The 22,866-nt window shown below is 34.4% G+C and overlaps 1 protein-coding gene across 1 annotated transcript in view; it reads right to left on the reverse strand.

Annotated features, from left to right (window-relative positions):
* Positions 1-659: 659 nt before the first annotated feature.
* The window catches only part of LOC134706747 (valine--tRNA ligase-like), a 52,529-nt gene continuing 30,322 nt past the window's right edge, over positions 660-22,866 (reverse strand). The window contains exons 18-27 of the mRNA XM_063565961.1: positions 20,553-20,657; positions 14,567-14,635; positions 14,082-14,160; positions 11,876-12,003; positions 11,191-11,346; positions 8,572-8,778; positions 3,708-3,822; positions 2,505-2,677; positions 1,632-1,781; positions 660-725 (exon numbers count right to left, since the gene is read on the reverse strand). Of these exons, the coding sequence (XP_063422031.1) occupies positions 660-725; positions 1,632-1,781; positions 2,505-2,677; positions 3,708-3,822; positions 8,572-8,778; positions 11,191-11,346; positions 11,876-12,003; positions 14,082-14,160; positions 14,567-14,635; positions 20,553-20,657 (1,248 nt within the window). The remainder of the gene's footprint in view (positions 726-1,631; positions 1,782-2,504; positions 2,678-3,707; positions 3,823-8,571; positions 8,779-11,190; positions 11,347-11,875; positions 12,004-14,081; positions 14,161-14,566; positions 14,636-20,552; positions 20,658-22,866) is intronic.

Consider the following 22,866-nt stretch of genomic DNA (forward strand, 5'->3'; position numbering starts at 1 on the left):
CAGGAAAAAAAACAGTTAAATCTTCTGGATTTAGGAATAACAGGATGCTTGAATGGACACGTTATTTTTAAGGGTATTTATACAGCATTATTTTCTCAGGGAATTCAGATGAACCACTTCATATGCCCCATCAGAAAGATTCTGTGAAAGTCAAATCATAACAATTATCTGACCTTAATATTGAACCATGCATTTATCAAGTAATTAAAAATTTATGGATGTTTGCCACTAAAATTATTTAAATATTTAAAAAAGAAAGAAAATTTCTATGCTGTGATTAGGAGAAAAATAATTTACCATATTATTAGATTCATACAATAAATGTGTAAGGAAATCTGTGAACCAGTAAAATATTTTTTTAAACTCCCAACAGTTCCAATAAGGTGAAGTTGCTGTAAGTAGACATATGAAGGCAGTGCTTAAGTTGATACAATTAAATGGAGCAGAGTATAAGTGGGTCTATATAACTACATTACTACATACTGACCCTTGCAACTATACTTAATGACAGAAATTTCAGTCTGTCACAACAAACATTCATGTTTGTAAATTAACTTCAAATAAATTAACTAAGTAAAACATAATTGCTTTATACTCTCATGAAGATATTTAATGAATGTTTTCACTGTGTCTTCTATCCATAAATAAAATTTGCTAGACTACATTCTTCCTAAAGTAGCTATGGCTTGTGTTAATTTTTCTATTTCTATTTCTGTTTCACTCATCTGAAAATAAAAATATAGGAAAATATTAATAAAACAGAAAAGTCTTGCCTAAATTATTACACTTTCATAGTTCAATATGACTGACCTATTAGAAGAATCTAATGTGCATTGACTTGATCTTTTACAATAACCTAATGTTAATTTTTACTGTGTCTCAAACAAAAGAGAAAATAAAAAATTAGAAGCACAGGCTAAGGTATTACCAGAATAATTATAAATCCTTTATAAGTGTAAATCTAAAGACTGCTATCAGATTAATGAAACTGTATTGGAATACTTTAAAGTTATAGTTGTCAAAGAAGATATGATTTCCAATAGATTTAGATTGAATTGTGTATTCAAATTCAGCTGCTATACATGCAATCTTTGGACAACACAAGCATGATTTAATGTGAAGTAGTTAGCAATTCATCTCGTCTTTGAAGTCTGTAAACTTTTTGCCGAGTATTGTCAGAGGCTGAGACACTCATCCCCTAAATAATGAAAAATGATTAGGTGCTGTTCCAACGAAAAATACTGCACATAGAGTGAAAAATATTTCATATTGGTAAACAGATTATTGTATAAGTGTCTTCTTAGATGGCAAATGTTTTATATGTGAATAAACCTACAGCCCATTTCTATGAGTGTGTAGCTTAAGGTAATATCTTTGGTTAGCTTGGTTGCTATTAAACTGTAAATTTATTGTTAGGTAAAGTATACTATCGCCTTTCTAAGTAGCGAAGTCCTACAGACAAATAGATTTGTTATCTGTTGGACTAGTCTACTCTTAAAGGAGAGAAGTTTACCAAACCTAACAATGACTTCACGGTTCAGCTAGCAAGCAAGATAACCAAAGATGTTACTTTTTCCAACACACTCATTGAAATCGGCTGTAATAGAATTTCATATAAACTAAATATTGACCTTCTGAGAATTCTTTTGTTGGACATCCTCTGGTACTTTAGTAGTGTAATCTTCTTTAGCTGTTGTGTCTTTTAATTTTTGTAACTGCCCAGACAGTGTGTCTTTCTTGCCATTCAGTTTACTGATTTCTTTTGGAATATCAATTATACCCTATAACAAAATAAAAATTTATCATTGTGAATTTAGTCATCATATGACTGCATCAAATAATATAAGTAAGATATCAAATACTGTCATACAGGCACATTCCATTCCAATTGGGAGACCAGTTATACTTTTGAGCATTAAACAATAGTTATGTATGAAGAGAGAATCTTTATGATAAATATATATGCTCTAAGGGCAGTTGTATTGACTTCAAGATTTACAATGCTCTGCTTGTTGCTTAAGCCTTACTATGTTTCTGTCAATACTATTGTCCCTTGGACAGTTTACATTATTATGCCCTCTTCATATGTATTATGCTTATTAGGTGGAACAGTTTCTTTCAGATCAAATCACATGCAGCAAAATTCAAGTAACTTTCTCAGTCTTTTGTTCCTTTAATCAGCTATATGTTCCAGTTTTAAAATCCTCACACTTTAAAAAATATTGACAATACCTATAATGTTTAATATCATGCATGCAAGTTAACTTATAAATGATTTTAATGAAGTAGCTTCTAATGCTCTTGCAAAATGATTAAGGCCCTCAAAGTAAACATTTCAATAAAAAGTGCACCATTTGTCTCTCTCTACTCTTCTTATAAAAATAGATTTTATTATTAGAAAATCTAAGTTGTTTGTGCTGCATACTCTTGAGGAAATCTCCCAAATGTCTTCAATATACCCATAATTCAATGTTTAGAAATCTAATCTTGACTGTAATAATCACCTTTAACATGATGTGACATTCACATTTAGCTGACACAGTCTGTACAGCACATCCCTCAGGTGGAGAGTCCCCAACCAGAACGTTAAGACTAGCACAAAATGTCAAGGTTTCTATCAGATCTGTGTACCTCTTCAATATAGAGGCTGTTTCTGTTGTATCACACTTTAAGTACACTGTAATAGAAAACAAAATATATTACCAACTTTTTATACGACTGCAATTATTTTTTTTAAACATTTAACAAAATATAAAATGTGACAGAAAATGACCAGCACTATCATCATTGTGATTAAGCCAATCTGACTTGAATATCCTATATAATATATTATAACTGTAAATTCAGAAATTATTGCGAAAAATGTGACAGGGTTATTATCACAATAATTCAAATTCTCATTTTGATTTTTTTATATGAAAGTTTTCTCAGTATTGCAAATATTAAAATCACATTTAGTCTAAAATTTAACATCGCAATATAATAAATGCACTCAATAATTTTTGAATTTACAGTACATTAAGAAACTTCTTTACAAATGTTTTTATTCACAAAGTTGAGTGAAACTTTCTTTGAAGTGTTAAAACAGATATACAAGTTACTTTGTTATAATGTCTTTTTATTTAACATTTTCTGATAGAATTTTTTTTTTTACATTTTTAACCGGATTTTTGTGACAAAAATGTCAGTAATTGATTTGGGGATGCTCGCCAGTCGGGCGGCAATCAAATGTTGTCCGTGCATTAACTCATGAACCGTTCAACCAAAGCTTTTAAAATTTTGATATGTTGTTACTGACAACTAAATGAAGGTCAAATTCAATAAAGGCGATTTTGACTTTTACCATTCAGGAGTTATGGTTCTTGAAAGATTGAAAAATGGCTTTTCCAGTCGTGTCCGTGCATTTATGCATGAACTGTTCTACCAAAGCTTCCTAAATTTTAATATGTTGTTACTGGTGACAAAATGGAGGTCAAGTCAAATAATGAGGATTTTGACTTTTACCATTCAAGAGTTATGGTTCTTGAAAGATTGAAAAATGGTGTTTCCAGTCGGTCCATGCATTTTCTCATGAACCATTCAACCAAAGCTTTTCAAATTCTAATATGTTGTTACTGATGACAAAATAGAGGTCAAGTTCAATGTTGATTTTGACTTTTACCCTACATTGTGTACATCATAAGCTGAATCATCTGTGGATTACTCACCATCAGTTTTATTTTTATTGACTAAATTATAATCTGCTCGAGTTGATCTTATACTTTTAACAACAGTCTGGACCAAATCAACATCTGACTCTAGATTGGTAGATCTGTGTGGGTACTGGAAAATCAAGTTTTTATATCAATATGAAAAACATTTGCAAGAAATGTACATTTTTTTGGGAGTCAACATTTCAAACACAATCTTCAATTTAAAAAAAACATAGAATGTTCATCTAAACTTGTAAATTGTTGAAAGCTGTATGGTGGGATGTAATTGTTCACATCACTGTTCTTTGGTCTATATGAATAAATATTTTCATTTCATATTTCATATTTTCATAAAAGTTAAGAAGACACTAAAAGGGTATGAACACTGTCAACTAATGAGGACCAGACAATTCTAATATTAAATTCAGAACATCCATTCAAATATAACAGAGAATTATTTAGATTAAGAGTTTATTAAGAATTCTAGAAATGAAAATGTTTAGATCATGGGATCATGGGCTGTTAATGTAGCACTGTTATTAGTTTTCTTCTTAAAAAAAGGCTTTCCATTGGCCACAAACTATTTTGTGATCATGTATGTATGGTCGCAACACTGTGATCATGTATGTATGGTAACAACACTGTGATCATGTATGTATGGTAACACTACATAGACCATTTTGGAATGGTAACACTACATCGACCATTCTGGAATGGTAACACTACATCGACCATTCTGGAATGGTAACTATACATGGACCATTCTGGAATGGTAATTCTACATCGACCATTCTGGAATGGTAACACTACATCGACCATTCTGGAATGGTAACACTACATCGACCATTCTGGAATGGTAACTCTACAGCGACCATTCTGGAATGGTAACTCTACATCGACCATTCTGGAATGGTAACACTACACTTACTTTTATGGAATGACAACTACATGTAGACCATTCTGGAATTGTAACACTACATAAACCATGGTAACAGCACATTGACTTTTCTGGAATGGTCAAAGACTGCTACCACATACATAATTCTTTGATGATATATTGACTGTATTTATAAACAGTATTTAGGGTAATTCAAACAAGCTGAATATCACTGTCTTCTCTATAGATGGTATGCAATTTCTAATAATTTTTTGTAACAAGAACTAGAAAAATATGTATAATTAACTGTACACATCAATATAATCATAATGTGTATTGGTTTGTTTTCGTACATGTGTGATGATTTATATAGTATATCTACCTACATGTATATGTGAATATTGATACACCTTTTTAATTTGAAACCATATTAAAATTGTCTGTGTATGATGAAGTCTTTTACCATTTTACTTATCAAACCATTAAACGAGAAAAAAATGTCACATCATTCCTTGGAAATTCCATAATGAAGGGTATTTTCAAACAAATCCCATATTACAGTGTAGCCTTTGCAAAAATGTTTCCAAGAATGCATTCAGTTCAAAAGCCAAGATTTAACTGGGTCCCAAATGAGATGAGATTACATTACAGATCTGCAATTTGAACAACACAGAAGAGCTTATATAACAAGAATCACATACCAATATGTTCTTACAGCTACTAAACAAGAGTTAAACATCCCAGTTATTATACAGCACAATACCTATTCCTTTGATTATTAATGTCTACATTATATACATTTTTAATTTTAGATGCTCTTTTATTCTGCTCTTGAATAGCTCTCTTTTTTACACTAAATTTCAAATTACGATTTATTGACCACTATCACAGTGAATCATAGATAAAATAGTGACTAGGTACAAACAAAGCCTTTTTGTTGAAAATTGAAGTTCTTGTGTTCTGCTGATGACGTCATAAACAGTACTCATTTTTATTGTCCACAAAAAAATCAATGAAAATTGGTAAATTTTATCTATTTTTTTGGACAAGAAACCTAAAGCACATATGCAGACAAAATTTATTTTTGAAAAAAGTGTTTGTCATGACATTTTACATGTTAAACCTTGAATATCTAGTTTCTTGACGCATGCGCTCTATGTTTACTGGTCCTGAATTTGGTTAAAATCTGGACAACTTTGTCAAATTTCCTCAATATCACTTACTTTTGACCTATTTTTGATGAAAAAATCATTGTTTTCAAATAAAACTTTGACACAAATAGTTCTATTTAACTTTCACATGTCTTTATGACAACTTAAACATTTTTTACCTCTTACCATTGAACTTAAAATGAGGGTCAAATCTGTACCTATCATGCATTATACCATTCTTTTTGATTATTTGGTAAATACATGAACAGTAGATTTTGACAACTCGATAGATATTCATTAAAAAATAATACATATCAAGTACATTGAATCAAACAAATATTGCAAATATTCATATGTTTTATTATCTTATAATAAATGCATCAACCATACACTTCAACTGGTTGCTCATTTTTTTCAGGTTATCCTTGGGAAGAAAACAAAGCCTGCCAAGTCTCAACCAATCATAGTGGAGGAAGGTCTCAAGGCAGATGATTTTGTATTAACAAATTTGGAAAAATACAGCGATGAGTGGCCACAAATTGGAAAAGTAATGTCAATTTGTGGTCACAATATACAAATACTATGGTATAAGGGCAGCAAGACTACAAGCTGGTCTCCATGCACTGTGCCTATTTCAGGACAGAGAGGAAAGAGGGAGCCTTTTACTGAAAAAATAACCAGAGACCAAATTTGGAAAAGTGGTTTCCAATTAACCAACAATGGACACCTACCAAAATCTGTCAAAGAAGCCATTGACAGATATTAAATAAAATATTTATTTTAACAGATATAATGCACTTTATTATTTTAAAAAAGTTTATGAATAGCAGCTTTCAAATATATAAAAGAGCCTAGAAGTAATTAAAGTTACCAACCATAACTTGCAATCATATATAAATGATGATTATATGAATAAAGGTGATGTGGGAAAGGAGTCAATAAGACAGCAACATCTATTATGAAAAAAAATCATCATTTACCACAAACACTTCAGCTGTACTATTAAAAGACACTTAGTATTTATAGAAAGCACATTGAAAATAAAGTAGCCAACCAATTAGAAGGTGATTTCAATTCCTGTATTTGTTTTACTTGTGTACAATATGAAAATTTTACCCATCCAAAGTGGTAAATTCAATTTTTCATTCATTGGGTCCCCAGTATACTTTTTATAGAACTGCCCTTTCACACTATAAGTCAAATAGTTAATCTAATGCAGGTGAACTAATTTAAGATGTGGTAAGATTGCTAATTAGACAACTCTCCCCCAGACAACAGATGTCATAGAATTTAAAAACTATAGGTCATCCTTCAACAATGAGCAAAAACAAACTTGATCAATTCCCGGAAGAAGGTATATTCTATCTGTAATTAAAAAAAAGTCAGAAGTGTAGTCAGGTCAAACTGTCAGAAACAAAAAATGGTGCTAATGTATTAAGTATCTTGGTTTTGGAAAAGCACTTAAAGTAACAGACATAATATATGACTTATGGTTGGATCATATATCTGTCAGAATAATTTTATTTTCCACTGAAACTTGATCTTCAGAAATTTATTTAGACTGGTAGACTGATTTACCTCCATAACACTAACACATTTCTTCATCCTCATTTCGAATTTGTAGTTGAAACAGCCAACTGCATATATGTTAACATTTAAATGAAAAAGATGACAATCAAAATGAAGAGTAATATAATCAATTTTTATCTGTATTGGCTTCTATAGTAGGTGACATAATATAATAAATTAACATCTGGCTCATTTGCTGACATCGTCAATGGAATCTATGGTCTTCTAATTGGAGCAGTATGCTATAGTTTAAAGTTTTGATGGATAATTAATTTACATATCTTAAGGTTCTATTATCACCTTCTTATTTTGTACTGCTGATTGGGATCTACAAAAAATGCATTGTTCAAAGTATTATTTTTGATAATGTTTAATGAAGTGTTACCATTCCAGAATGGTCAATGTAGTGTTACCATTCCAGAATGGTCGATCTAGAGTTACCATTCCAGAATGGTCGATCTAGTGTTACCATTCCAAAATGGTTGATGTAGTGTTACCATTCCAGAATGGTCGATGTAGTGTTACCATTCCAGGATGGTCGATGTAGTGTTACCATTCCAGAATGGTCGATGTAGTGTTACCATTCCAGAATGGTCGATCTAGTGTTACCATTCCAAAATGGTTGATGTAGTGTTACCATTCCAGAATGGTCGATGTAGTGTTACCATTCCAGAATGGTCGATGTAGTGTTAATTATCTTTTAATTGATCTTTCAAACGTAACCTTAGATTGAAAATTCCAGAATGGTAACACAACATTGATGATTATTAAATGACAACAATAATTTAACTTTTTTCCAGAATGGTAACAGCACATTGACCATTACATAAAAAAGTTTGAAAACCACAGTGCTTGAGTGTTGTGACCATACATACATGATCACAGGTTTAACCACCCATACATACATGATCACAGTGTTGCGACCATACATACATGATCACAAAATAGTTTGTGGCCAATGGAAAGCCTTTTTTTAAGAAGAAAACTAATAACAGTGCTACAGTAACAGCCCATGATCCCATGATCTAAACATTTTCATTTCTAGAATTCTTAATAAACTCTTAATCTAAATAATTCTCTGTTATATAATTCTTAAATTTAAGCTTATCATTTGAGAAAATCCTAAATGTATTTACAAAGCTTTTAAATATTTTAACATTGTTTTTTATGTTATGTCAGGGACGTATATAAGTCCTTGGTTATGTATAGATTCTATTTGATTTCTTTCACCACACATCATTGATATGCTTTATACCAATAGACACACAGACAAAATACATACTGTATCAACATGTGGATAAGGAGCTATGCATATACTAGGTGCATGTTTATCTGATCTCCTTGGTAACCGTTGATACAGTTCTTCTGTCACAAAAGGCATGATAGGATGTAACAACCGAAGACCAACATCTAAACATGTATACAAGACATTTCTTGAAACAGTCTTTTCTTCTTCATTATCTCCATAAATAAGTGGTTTGATGTGTTCCTGAAAAACATAATGAGATGAATTAAATATATATAAATAAGTAGATTGGCATGTCAAGAAGTTAAATTCCACAAATGTAAAATGGCATATGCGAAGTTGATAAGATTTTTGAATCCCCCAAAATATTAACTGCCAAAATATTTTGTATACCTTATTCAATGAAAATCGCGAAATTTTACACCTGCAAAAATAACCCTAGATACAGTATAACTGTATCATTTTCCAGTAAATTTGTTATTGTAGAAATAAATATAACTAGATATCATTGAGATGGGAGCCATCTCTGTGGGCCCCGCTGTCAATAACGTGGGGGTAAATAAGTTGTATGGATAATCTGATATGAAGCATTATTTGAAGTTATTACATAGTCTCACGTGTGATTTTAATCTAAGATTTTAAGTTAAAACTGATAAATATTCTCAACTTACTTTCATAGTATAATAGTGATATGACTGCATGATGTGAACTCATTGTTGACTACTCTAAGGTGACTTCTGGATATATGGATTGATTTTTGAACAATATGTTTAAAGGTGCTGCCCAATTGATATTTGTCACATATTTTTAGAATTATGCCTTCAATATATTATGACCCACCAAGTATAAAGTATGAAATATTTATGGTTCTCAAGAGGTAGAGCGGACACAATTTGTTAAGAACAACAAACGGATGGACAGACCGACGGACTGACCTTTGACCTAGGATGCATACATTATGACACATTCTCTGGTGATGGTTTATGTTAAGTTGAAAATGTTTGTCAGGTATAAAGTATGAATTAATAACAGCTGTCCTCTCAAAATAAAGTGTGGATCAAATTTGTTAGCGATGGACAGACCAACAGACAGACAGACCTTTGACCTAGGAAGTGGTACATACATCATGACACACCCTTTGGTGTTGGTTAAAATGGATGTCAAGTATAATATTTGAAATCCTAACGGTTCTCAAGATATAGAGCGGACACAATCTTCACAACAGGACACAGGGTTGTCAACTGAAACCAAAGTTTTTGACCTTTGACCTAGGAAGTTGTACATACATCATGACACACCCTCTGGTGTTAATTAATAATCATGTTAAGTATTAAGTATAAAATCATAACGGTTATCTAGATATGGAGCGGACACGATCTTCACCAAAGGACACAGGGTTGTCAACTGAAACCAAAGTTTTTTTGACGTTGACCTTTGACCTAGGAAGTTGTAAATACATCATGACACGCCCTCTGGTGGTGGTTAAAATGGATGTCAAGTATAAACTTTGAAATCATAACGGTTATCTAGATATGGAGCGGACACGATCTTCACCACAGGACACGGGGTTGTCAACTGAAACCAAAGTTTTTGACCTTGACCTTTGACCTAGGAAGTCGTACATACATCATGACACACCCTCTGGTGTTAATTAATAATCATGTTAAGTATTAAGTATGAAATCATAACAGTTATCTAGATATGGAGCGGACATGATCTTCACCAAAGGACACAGGGTTGTCAACTGAAACCAAAGTTTTTTTGACGTTGACCTTTGACCTAGGAAGTTGTAAATACATCATGACACGCCCTCTGGTGGTGGTTAAAATGAATGTCAAGTATAAACTTTGAAATCATAACGGTTATCTAGATATGGAGTGGACACGATCTTCACCACAGGACACGGGGTTGTCAACTGAAACCAAAGTTTTTGACCTTGACCTTTGACCTAGGAAGTTGTACATACATCATGACACACCCTCTGGTGTTAATTAATAATCATGTTAAGTATTAAGTATAAAATCATAACGGTTATCTAGATATGGAGTGGACACGATCTTCACCAAAGGACACAGGGTTGTCAACTGAAACCAAAGTTTTTGACCTTGACCTTTGACCTAGGAAGTTGTACATACATCATGACACACCCTCTGGTGTTAACTAATAATCATGTTAAGTATTAAGTATAAAATCATAACGGTTATCTAGATATGGAGTGGACACGATCTTCACCAAAGGACACAGGGTTGTCAACTGAAACCAAAGTTTTTGACCTTGACCTTTGACCTAGGAAGTTGTACATACATCATGACACACCCTCTGGTGTTGGTTAAAAAGGATATCAAGTATAAACTTTGAAATGATAACGGTTCTCGAGATATAGAGCGGACACTAAATTGTTACGGACGGACGGACAGACAGACGGACAGACAGACAGACTGATCACTATAGGGCGACCTGCCTTAGGCGGGGCCCTAATGAAGATTATGACAGAATATTGAACACATTAGATTTTGGCTGTATTTGGAGGAAATCGTCTAGTACACATGTCCCATTAACAATCACACATCAGACAATTGGATGCAGTCTTCTAGGTTATAAGTAATGTTGTTGGAATTATGTATAGTAATCCATAGATATGTGAATTCTACTCACCAAGTACCAATCACAAAGTTCATACAACCAGAAGTTATAACATCCAGTAGTAGCTGTCTGGAAGTCATAATTAGCAAATCCTAGGTTAGCCTGTTCTATAGCATAGTTCAGCCTACTCAGTATCCATAAGTCCATCTCTTTTTCTTTTCCACTTAACTATTAAAAGAATCATAATAAAAAATCATCAGTTAAATTTATTTAATAGATTCTGATCTAAAAATATGTATTAATTTCAAAATCTAGGTACAGACAACATCTTTGCTTCTCTAATGTGAAAATGGAGAAATCTGCAAGGCTACTACTTCAATTTGTTCATTTTGTTATTCTTATTTTACAATAATTAAATTACATGTATGTTTCATTATAGGACTTTATTTTAATTGGCTAATAGCAATCTAGCTTCATTCTGAAATTATACATCATTTTAAAATCAAATGTAACATTAACGACACAAGCTTCCCCAACTAAAGTGTACAGGTAAATATTATTTTTTTTTAAAAGAAATCAAGTTTTCATGATCCTACCAAAAAATGTAATTATAAGCATTGAATGTTTTTTCTAATAATTTTATAGGATTGTAAATTGAATTATTATTATAGAAATGACATATTTTCAGCACCCCAATACTCAATTACTATTCCCCAAGTCTTGTTTATCTAAGATCTGTTGGTCATTGTTGTCTTACCTTGTGTTCTGGTTCTGGTTTAAAATTATCACCAAGAGCAATCATTGCAAATTTTGTGGCATTCCATAATTTATTGCAGAAAAATCTATAGCCTTGGACTCTTAAAACATCTAAATTAATGTCCCTTCCTGAAAAATAAAATAAAATAAACTGTTATTATCTTGTAACAAATGTATTATACACTCAGCTAGGACTATTCTTCAAGAAAAAGTTCATAGCGTTAAAGTTGACTATAGGATGCTACAGACGTGCAAGGCATGTTCTCTGCCATCAGATACAATTTTCTATATAACTACTATTTTCAAGGGTGAAAACTCTTTTGTAATGATTTATGTACTTGTCTGAGACTTAACTGATACAAAATTTTGATATAAATTTAATAAACATCTGGCAAGAATTCTACGTGTCAGAGTGTATTTCCAAATGGAATGACTCTTATGAAAACAGTTGATTGACACTGATTTCTTTAATTGGTTTAAGACATTGCTGTAAGATATAAACCTTTGATATAAATTTGATAAAAATCTATCAAAAATTTAAGTCTCTTACAACTAGAGGCTCTCAAGAGCCTGTATCGCTCACCTGATTCTACTTGGGTTTTTGAAATCATATTAAAAATAAAAAATCTGGCTAAAAGTAACAACACAACCTCATAAGGAAAGGAACATTCAGGCTATGTTTGATTTCATTCAAAAGTCCCCCACTGGCGGCCATCTTGGATGATGGATCGGCTACAAAGTCACAACACTTGGTCAGCACCTCATAAGGAACATTCATGCCATGTTTGGTTTCATTCCACTCAGTGGTTCTCTAAAAGAAGTAATTTGTTTATATTTCCCATAGGGTCCTATGTTAAACTAAGTTCCCCCCTGTCAGCCATCTTGGATGATGGATCAGCTACAAAGTAACAACACTTGATCAGCACCTCATAAGGAACATTCATGCCATGTTTGGTTTCATTCCATTAAGTTGTTCTCTAAAAGAAATCATTTGTATGCATTTCCCATAGGGTACTATGTTAAACTAAGTTTCCCGCTGGCAGCCATCTTGGATGATGGGTTGGCTTCAAAGTAACAACACTTGATCAGCACCTTATAAGGAACATTTATGCCATGTTTGGTTTCATTCCATTCAGTGGTTCTCTAAAAGAAGTCAATTGTATGCATTTCCCATAGGGTCCTATGTTAAACTAAGTCCCCTGCTGGCAGCCATCTTGGATGATGGATCGGCTACAAAGTAACAACACTTGGTCAGCACCTCATAAGGTACATTCATGCCATGTTTGGTTTCATTCCATTCAGTGGTTCTCTAAAAGAAGACATTTGTATATATTTTCCATAGGGTTCTATGTTAAACTAAGTTCCCCGCTGGCAGCCATCTTGGATGCTGGATTGGCTACAAAGTAACAACACTTGATCAGCACCTTATAAGGAACATTTATGCCATGTTTGGTTTCATTCCATTCAGTGGTTCTCTAAAAGAAGTCATTTGTATGCATTTTCCATAGGGTCCTATGTTAAACTAAGTCCCCTGCTGGCAGCCATCTTGGATGATGGATCGGCTACAAAGTAACAACACTTGGTCAGCACCTCATAAGGAACATTCATGCCATGTTAAGTTTCATTCCATTCAGTGGTTCTCTAAAAGAAGTCATTTGTATGCATTTTCCATAGGGTCCTATTTTAAACTAAGACGCCCACTGGCGGCCAGCTTGGATGATGGATCGGCTACAAAGTAACAACACTTGGTCAGCACCTCATAAGGAACATTTATTCCATGTTTGGTTTCATTCCATTCAGTGGTTCTCTAAAAGAAGTCATTTGTATGCATTTTCTATAGGGTCCTATGTTAAACTAAGTCCCCGGCTGGCGGCCATCTTGGATGATGGATCGGCTACAAAGTAACAACACTTGGTCAGCACCTCATAAGGAACATTTATGCTATGTTTGGTTCCATTCCATTCAGTTGTTCTCTAGAAGTTCAAAATGTATATTGTTTACGACGACGACGACGGACGCCAAGTGGTGAGAAAAGCTCACTTGGCCCTTTGGGCCATGCGAGCTAAAAATGGAAGGATACTGATAGATGCTAAATATTATTTGGTCCAACGTGTCACAAAGGATAGATTTTTTTCTCAAAAATAACTTTATTGCATTATACCCAAAAGTTGATGCCATTAATTTACCCATAAATATTAAAATACTACCTTGAGAAGTATATGCAACCAGGGCAAATCTCAGTGCATCAGTTCCACATTCAGGGATACCATTGGGGTAATCTGCTTTCTGAAATTATACAGTGATACCAAAAATTGCAAATGAAAACTTAATGTCTTTTATGCATTATGAATTTCTTAAAATTGTAATAGCAGAAACTAGATCTGTAATTTTTCATGAATAATAAAAGTTACTGTATTTTGGGTATGACAAAAAATTACTTGCCATTGTAAATAATTTGAAATTATTTATGGATCATATCTGTTTTGCCTTTATGATTAAAGATGGAGGTTTTAATTTATAATGTGATAACTTTAATGATTTTTAAATGTAATTAACACCAACCTTGCATGTTCTCAAGTTTCCCTTTAAGAACTTGTAGGTATGTAGAGTTATTTGAACACTTTTTTGTTTTATTGTACTATTGAGAACCTTATTCACATCCTAAAAACACTTTTATTCATTTCCTTTTTACCTGTCCTTCCTGTGCTTTTTTAACCTCTTTCTCTTCCAAATTACCATCTTCAAGTCTACTGTGGAGGTCCTGAAAAATACAATTTTATAGCTATAAATACGTTACCATCATAAATTCTGAGTGTAACCCCAATTGCGTCATAGGTCAGATGGAAAATCCCAACTAAAAATAAACGTATTCTCACTGGTCCGGACATATACCCCTGTTTGCCCATATTCTTCCATTCAATTTCCATCTGCGACATCGGTCACACGTGCACATCAAAAAGATTCAACAGAGAAGTGTTTAGTTTTTTGAATAGCTTAATTGCTTTTCATATATATTGTGTATTTTATTGGAAATATATTCCCTTGTTTTGTTTAAATTTCTAAACAAATTATTTGTGTTTTTTTTGACTAAAGTAAAATTTATTATGGACTTTAATTTAAATAGTCCGTATGTAAGTATTCCTGGTTCGGACTATCTCTTAGATGGGTCACTACCTTTAAGTCCCCCCCAAACTACCAGTACATTGACCGGAGTTTCGACAACGGTGTCTGGTAATGCTACCTATCCGACCCTTTCACAAGGTTCGGCCATGCATTTTGGGGGGGTACCTACGTCAACTTCGGTGACTCATACTTTATCTAGGTCTGTTAATTCAGCGGGTACTATTAGTTCTGTCCCAGGTACAGCTATGGGCTTGAACTTGCCAGGTTCTAGACCCCCATTATCCTATTGTGGGTATATGCTTCCCAACACGGGCACACAACCTTTACCCTCATGGTCTCAGCCACCTTGGCCACAGTCTTACCCTTATGGTGGGTTTATGCCAAACCAACCTGGTTTTTGGCCTTATAGGGACAATTTCTATGGTCCCCCTTCTGGGGTAGCTACTGCACCACCTTTAGCTCCTGCTCTACCCGTAGCAGTATCTTTGACTTCTGCAGTAGCTCCTTCTACCACGGTACCTGACTCTCAAGCTTCTAGTTCTTCACATGGTACTCAGGTTTCTGATCATGCATCACCTTTGGATGGTTTACAGAAGTTACTTTTAGACTTTGGTGAGTCTTTCAAGGCAGAATTCCATACTCTATCCAGTCGTATGACTCTACTGGAAAATAGAGTTTCTTCTCATCAACCTTCTCCAGCTAAGTCTGTAGAATGTGATGAGAGGGAGGATGACGAGCTTTCTGTTTCCCCTGGGAGTCATGAAAGGGCTTTCCTCACTGATGAGGATGTTGAAAGTTCTTCTTCTCCCAAGGTATCGAAGACGGCCCCTGAGCCTTCTTCTAAGTCAGCTCAACAACCTCCCACCAAGGAGACTGAGGATCCTCCTTCCTTGAAGGATCTTAGGGATAAGGTGTATACCTTGATGAGGGATGAAGCACATATCCCTTTTCTCTCTCCTTCCAAGCCGAAGAAACCTTCTTCAACTTTTGAGGCTTCCTGTGGTATTTCTCAGGATACTGTGACTTCTCACAATTCTTTTCCTGAATCTGGCCATATGGCTTTTGCTTTACAATTTATTAATGAAGGTATCGCTAATTCTGCTAGTGAAAAGGTTTCTAATAACAATATCTCAGGATTTGGAATGTCATCCTTTACTGATCAGGTTAAGTACAAGGATTTTGATATCTTTGATTCTTCACTGGGTAGACTTGTTCCCAGTTGTGACAAATCTATGTCATCTTTATTGGGAAAAAAGCCAGTAGATGGTCTTCGTCTCACTCAACCTGTTTGGTCAAAGACTGAGAATCTCCTTCGTAGTGCTTCTCAAGTTCTTGGCACAGCCGAACATTTTCTAGCTGCAACCGGACATTTGCTTAACAGCGAAGATTCGGTTGTTCCAGCAGAAGTACGATCCTTCTTACTTCAACTGGATAAAGCTTTAGGTTCATCTCAGTTGCTTTTAATGGGTTCTATTGCTAATTGCACCCTATCAAAAAGAGCAGAGTTTCTTGAAAACATTTCTATAGCTGAGCCTTTGAAAGATTCTTTACTGAAATCTCCACTCTCTGACAAGATGTTTGGTTTACCCTTACAGCGGGTTCAAGAGGAACTCAGCAAAAATCCTCCTCCAGTCAAAGTTAGTGTACAAGTTACTAATGGCAAGAGGTCGGTTAATGCTACATCTAGTTCTAATAGTACTTCTGCTTCAGGTGGTCCTCCTTCTTCTGCTAAGAAAAGGAAGAATAACTACGGCAAACCGCAGAACAAACCCAATAACTCAGGAAAAAGCTCAGGTAAGCCTTCTGGTGGTTTTAAGGGTTCCAAGAAACCTGGGTCTAGTACCTAGGTTCTTGCCCCCTCGTACGTTATTGACAGCTTCCCCAGGGGAAAATTTACAACAAGTTCCTCAAAAATCAATACCAGTAGGGGGGAGGTTAAGTTTTTTCCTAAATCAGTGGAAGAAAATTACCTCAGACTGTTATGTGCTGTCAATAATTCGAGGGGGATTAACACTTCAGTTCAAGAACCCACCTCCTCTATCTGCAGTTCCAATAAGTTTGTCTCATACACAAGACCCAGTCAAGTGTCAACTTCTGTCAGTAGAAGTGGACACTAAGTTACAAAAAGCTGCAATAGAGGAGGTGTCGATCTTAACTCTGTCTCCGGGATTTTATTCCCGTCTTTTTCTGGTTCCAAAGAAGACGGGAGGAATGAGGCCAGTCATAGACCTATCTATTCTGAACAAATTTCTTATTGTTCCCCACTTCAAAATGGAAACAAACAGATCCATCATGGCTTCAATCCTTCCGGGAATGTGGACTACTTCTCTGGATCTTTCAGACGCGTATTTCCACATTCCCATTTCCAAAACTTACAGGAAATACCTTCGCTTCGTTTGGAACAACAAAGTTTTCCAGTTCAAGGCTCTCCCTTTTGGCCTGTCTACAGCCCCTTTGGCTTTTACAAAAATCATGCAGGCTGCTATAGCTCACCTTCATTCCCTGTCTATTCAGATTCATTCCTATCTGGACGATTCCCTTCTCAAGGAATTTTGCCCAATCAAATTGAGGGTTCAGACAGATTTGGTCATCAATTGTTTTCTGTCCCTAGGCTTCCTTATCTCTTGGAAAAAGTCAGAGATAATTCCGTCTCAAGACTTTGTTTTCCTGGGAGAACATTTCCTAACCAGTGTAGGCCTAGTCCTCCCACCAGAGGAGAAATTTACAAAACTATGTCAGAAAATACATTTATTCCTGACGGTTCAATCAGTCACAGCACGTCAATTCTTGCAACTTCTGGGTCTATTGAACTCTCTGGCAGATGTAATTCCATTGGGACGACTTCACATTCGTCCGCTTCAGTTTTATCTACACAAGTTATGGATTGCAGCTTCACAAGAATGGGAAGCATTGATTCCAATCACTCAGCCTTTATTTCCACACCTTCAATGGTGGTTAGTACGGGAAAATGTAATGAGGGGCCTATGTCTGTCCCCTCAAGTTCCCAGTCTAACATTATTCACAGATGCCTCCACCCTCGGTTGGGGAGCATATCTGGAGGGGCTTACAATCTCGGGAGTCTGGAGTCCAGATCTTTTGGAAGAGCATATCAATGTATTGGAAATGAAAGCAGTTCTGTTTGCACTGAATCATTTCCAAATGTCTCTAAAGAATCAGTCTGTCATTCTGGCCACGGACAACACAACAGTTGTAGCTTATCTCAAGAATCAGGGAGGAACTCATTCACCTTCTCTTTATCAGATAGCCAGAGACATTCTCCTTCTGTGTTTTCAACTCCAGGTTCATCTAGTGGTGAGACATATTGCGGGGCACCTCAATATTCTAGCCGACACTCTATCCAGATCTCTTGCTCCAGTAAACACGGAGTGGGAACTACTTCAAGTAGTTTTCAAAGCTGTGACTCTTCATTGGGGGTCACCTCAGATAAATCTGTTTGCGACCAGTCTCAATCACAAACTTCTAACATTTGTGTCTCCGGTTCCAGATCCAAAATCTTTTGCAGTAGACGCAATGAGCCTATCTTGGAAAGGAATGTTCGGGTACGCCTTCCCTCCTTTCAGGTTTCTCTCCCCAGTACTTCAGAAAATAGCAGGGGAAAATTGCAAGATCATAGTTATTGCTCCAGCATGGCCAAAACAGTCTTGGTTTCCAGACCTTCTGCGCCTATCATGTGCTTGTCCTCTAGTTCTACCTCTGAGACCAGACCTTCTGTCTCAAATCAAGGGCAAGGTTCTTTATCAAAATCCAGAAAAACTTCATCTACACGCCTGGCTTCTCTCAGGGTTAGCCTCAGAAAGAGAGGTTTTTCTGAAGGAGCAACCAAGCATCTCACAAAGTCTGTCAGAGACTCCACTAGCATTGTCTATGATGCAAAATGGTCAATCTTCTCAGATTGGTGTAGTGAGCGGGAAATTGATCCTTTCCAAGTCACTGTACAACAATTAGCAGACTTTCTAGTTTTTCTTTTTGAATCCAAAGGATTATGTCCCTCTACTATTAAGGGATATAGATCAGCTATCTCAAGAACTATTCATATTTCTGGTGGCCCAGATTTTGGAATCAATGAACATATTTCTCTTTTGGTTCGTAGTTTTAGTCTTGAAAGACCAAGACAAAAAACTTTAGTTCCTAAGTGGGACCTTGGACTAGTTTTATCCTTTTTAAAACTTCCTCCTTTTGAACCAGCAGAAACAATAGATTTAAGGTTTCTTTCCTATAAATGCTGTTTTCTTTTAGCTTTGGCTTCTGGACGGAGAAGGAGTGAAATCCATGCCTTCTCTATTTCTGATGCTTGCCTTCGATTTAACAGGGATAAATCTTCTGTTACTCTTTTAACGGATCCTGCTTTTTTGGCAAAGAATCAGATTCCAGATAAGGGTGCAGAACCAGTTGTGATTCCTGCACTCCCTAGCGATTCTATTTCTGTACTTTTATGTCCAGTAAGAATCCTTTCTATTTATCTGGAAAGAACGTGTAGTTTACGTTCTGTTTCTAACTCAAGACTCTTTATTCCTATTAAAAAAGGAATCTCAGATCTTTCTGTTAAAACTATTTCTACTTGGATATGCAAATGCATATCTTTAGCTTATGGTTCTTCTAAGGCAGAACTTTTAAATAGTTTTAATGTTAAAGCTCATGATGTTAGGGGTATCTCTACATCCTGGGCTCTGTTTAACAGTGCATCTTTGGAAGAGGTACTGTCTGCAGGTTTCTGGAGAAATGAGAACTCTTTTATATCTCACTACCTTCAATCTATGGCTACTTTTGCCGAGAGTTTATACTCTCTTGGACCTATAGTTTCAGCACAAAGATTAAACTTTCCTCCTGTTTCTTCTGTTACAGGGGATTCAGCTTTACGTTAGATTCTGTTACTCAGAATTTATGATGGTAACGTATTTATAGCTATAAAATATTCAAATTTTAAAGTAAATTTGGATTTTATTAGATAAATACTTACCATCATAAATTATAGGTCCCACCCACCTCCCCTTCATCCCCTTTCCTTATGTTTTCTGTCTTGAGGAAATTGAATGGAAGAATATGGGCAAACAGGGGTATATGTCCGGACCAGTGAGAATACGTTTATTTTTAGTTGGGATTTTCCATCTGACCTATGACGCAATTGGGGTTACACTCAGAATTTATGATGGTAAGTATTTATCTAATAAAATCCAAATTTACTTTAAAATTTGAATATTTGCTACTTTAATACTTCAAATTGTACAATACTTTTCCCCCTTCAAGTGGCTGCCGCAATCAAACATTTAATACTGGCAATGAAATTTACCCATATAGATGAGAAAACCAGAGAAAATACACAATAGTTGGTACCAGAAGACAAGGTGATATAAGTTCATCAAACCTTTTAATTTTAAGTAGTGCTAATCTTGATGTATTTTTAAACGCATTGTCAGACCTTTTGTGGAAAGTGGACTGATTAAATGATGAATAAAGAACTTTAGTAGCTTTTTATGGGTCATTGTCAAGTATATCCCTAGAGTTTTCATTTCTGTACTATTTATATATCTACTCACCTTCAAAGTTATACCATATATAACATCTAATGGATCTATCACATTTCCTAAGGATTTACTCATCTTCCTTCCATGAGCATCTCTCACCATTGCATGTAAATATACCTATACAAATAAACAACACATATCAGATTATATATTGTAACTTTCTGTGTTTACTTACTGTAAAATGAGAATTTATTCCTATTCTTTCTATCACGATTATTAGAAGTTTTATGCTTTACTATAGCAACTATTTATTAAGTCATTATAAAAACTAGTTGTGTCAAAACGACACGAATGGCCCCATTTCAAAAATTTGAAAATTCTGCAACACATGCGGACACAAAAAATGTAGTAGTCTCACATATACTAAATCTGCTCATAATCTTAAGGCTTTAAAAAAACAAACATATAACTGAGATTTTCAACAATTTATCAGTCCAAAGCCAATAATTTCTACAAAAAATTAGTGAAGCAGAACGAAACTCAAACTTGATCTGTAACTCATCATGTTTAACTCACATACCAAAAATCAGTCCAATATCTGAAAGCATTGGAAAAAAGTCTGTATAACTGTGATTTCAACAATTATCAAATTCCAAAGCCTGTAATTTCGACAAAAATTAGTGAAGCGGAACAAAACTCAAACTTTACTTGTGACTCATCATGGTTAACTCACAAACCAACGTAAAGCTCCGCAGGGCGCAGCTTTATAGGACCGCAGAGGTTGAACCCTGAACGGTTGGGGCAAGTACGGAAACAACATTCAAGCTGGATTCAGCTCTAAATTTGGATTGTGATTAAATAGTTGACACAGCATAGGTTTCTGACACAGAATGAATGTGGTCTAATAAACTTAAAATTTTTGTTTTGCCTTTGAGCAATTCACTATGCTGTTGAATATTAATCCTCTCAAAAAAATGTTTGAAGAAATTCTTTTTTATTTATGAAATTTCAAATGAGAAAAATTAAACCCCCCCCCCCCCCTCAATTTTTTTTCACATCCCCTTTTCCTTTATTCCAAAACTGATCTCAATTCAAATTTCTAATGGAGTTTGCAACAATAATTACTCATTTAAATACATCATAAAATATGAAAATGTAAAAAAAGTGCTTGTTATCACTGAATGGTAAAGATTGTTTTAATTTATCAGCTGGTAGTAAAAGTGAATATACATTGTATATATTGTATAAAACAATGATTTAAGTTGATTCAACTACTATTCTGGACAAAGAAAGATAACTCCAATTGAAATTGTGCAATTAGATATTTTTTTGCTATTGCGCAATACTGTGCAATTGAAGATTTCTTGTTATTGCTGAGTACTCTGCAAGTGAAAATTTCTTGCTATTGCACAATACTTAATATAATAATTTTGGATCCTGATTTGGACCAACTTGAAAACTGGGCCTATCATCAAAAATCTAGGTACATGTTTGGATTCAGCATATCAAAGAACCCCAAGAATTCAATTTTTGTTAAAATCAAACTAAGTTTAATTTTGGACCCTTTGGACTTTAATGTATACCAATTTGAAAACAGGGCCAAAAATTAAGAATCTACATACACAGTTAGGCCGTTTTTATTTAATAAGTTGGTTTACGGACATCAGCCCAAAAAACTTAGGGTAGGAGGAGGGAAAAAAATAAATTAAAACTAGATCTTTCCAGTTTTTTTTTTTAATTGGTTTACGGATATCTGGAGGGCTCACACTTCTTCATCATTATAGGGAGAAGTGACTTCTCTTTTTGAACCTGATAGGGAGAAGTGGTGAGATTTGAAAGAGAAGTGCTCATTCGTATGGTGCCCTACAATGTTTGGATTTTACTATATTATAAAGGGTCATATGTAAATAATGTTCTTTTTACATTGTTCAATTCATATCTGAGTAAACAATTAAAGTAACATTTCAAATTAAAAGTTTACTTAGGTTCTTGTGAGAAACTTCCAACTAAATATTTAATATCTAGCACTAAATTGTTTTTTTTTTTTATTTTGAAAAATGTAAAGAAATTATAATATATCAATTACAATTTAATTCAAAAAACTATCTTAAGTATGAAATTCAGTGTTTCTCATAAAAAAATATATAAGTTATTAACATGGTCCATAATATATATTGATATTAGCTAGTGTGATAGTCTCAGAGTTAAGCAACTTTAATCAAGTTTTAAACAAATTCAATCCATAAAAAATAAAATATAGGGAATTATAGACACCAATCAATTAGATGTAACTAAAAGTCTCTCAATGCATGTGACATACATAATTTTTCCCTTTGTGGTCAATATTCGTCTGTCAGCTGTTTCGTCCGTGCGTCCATAATAATTA

The sequence above is a fragment of the Mytilus trossulus genome, chromosome 2 (assembly GCF_036588685.1).
Source record: "Mytilus trossulus isolate FHL-02 chromosome 2, PNRI_Mtr1.1.1.hap1, whole genome shotgun sequence".
NCBI lineage: Eukaryota > Metazoa > Mollusca > Bivalvia > Mytilida > Mytilidae > Mytilus > Mytilus trossulus.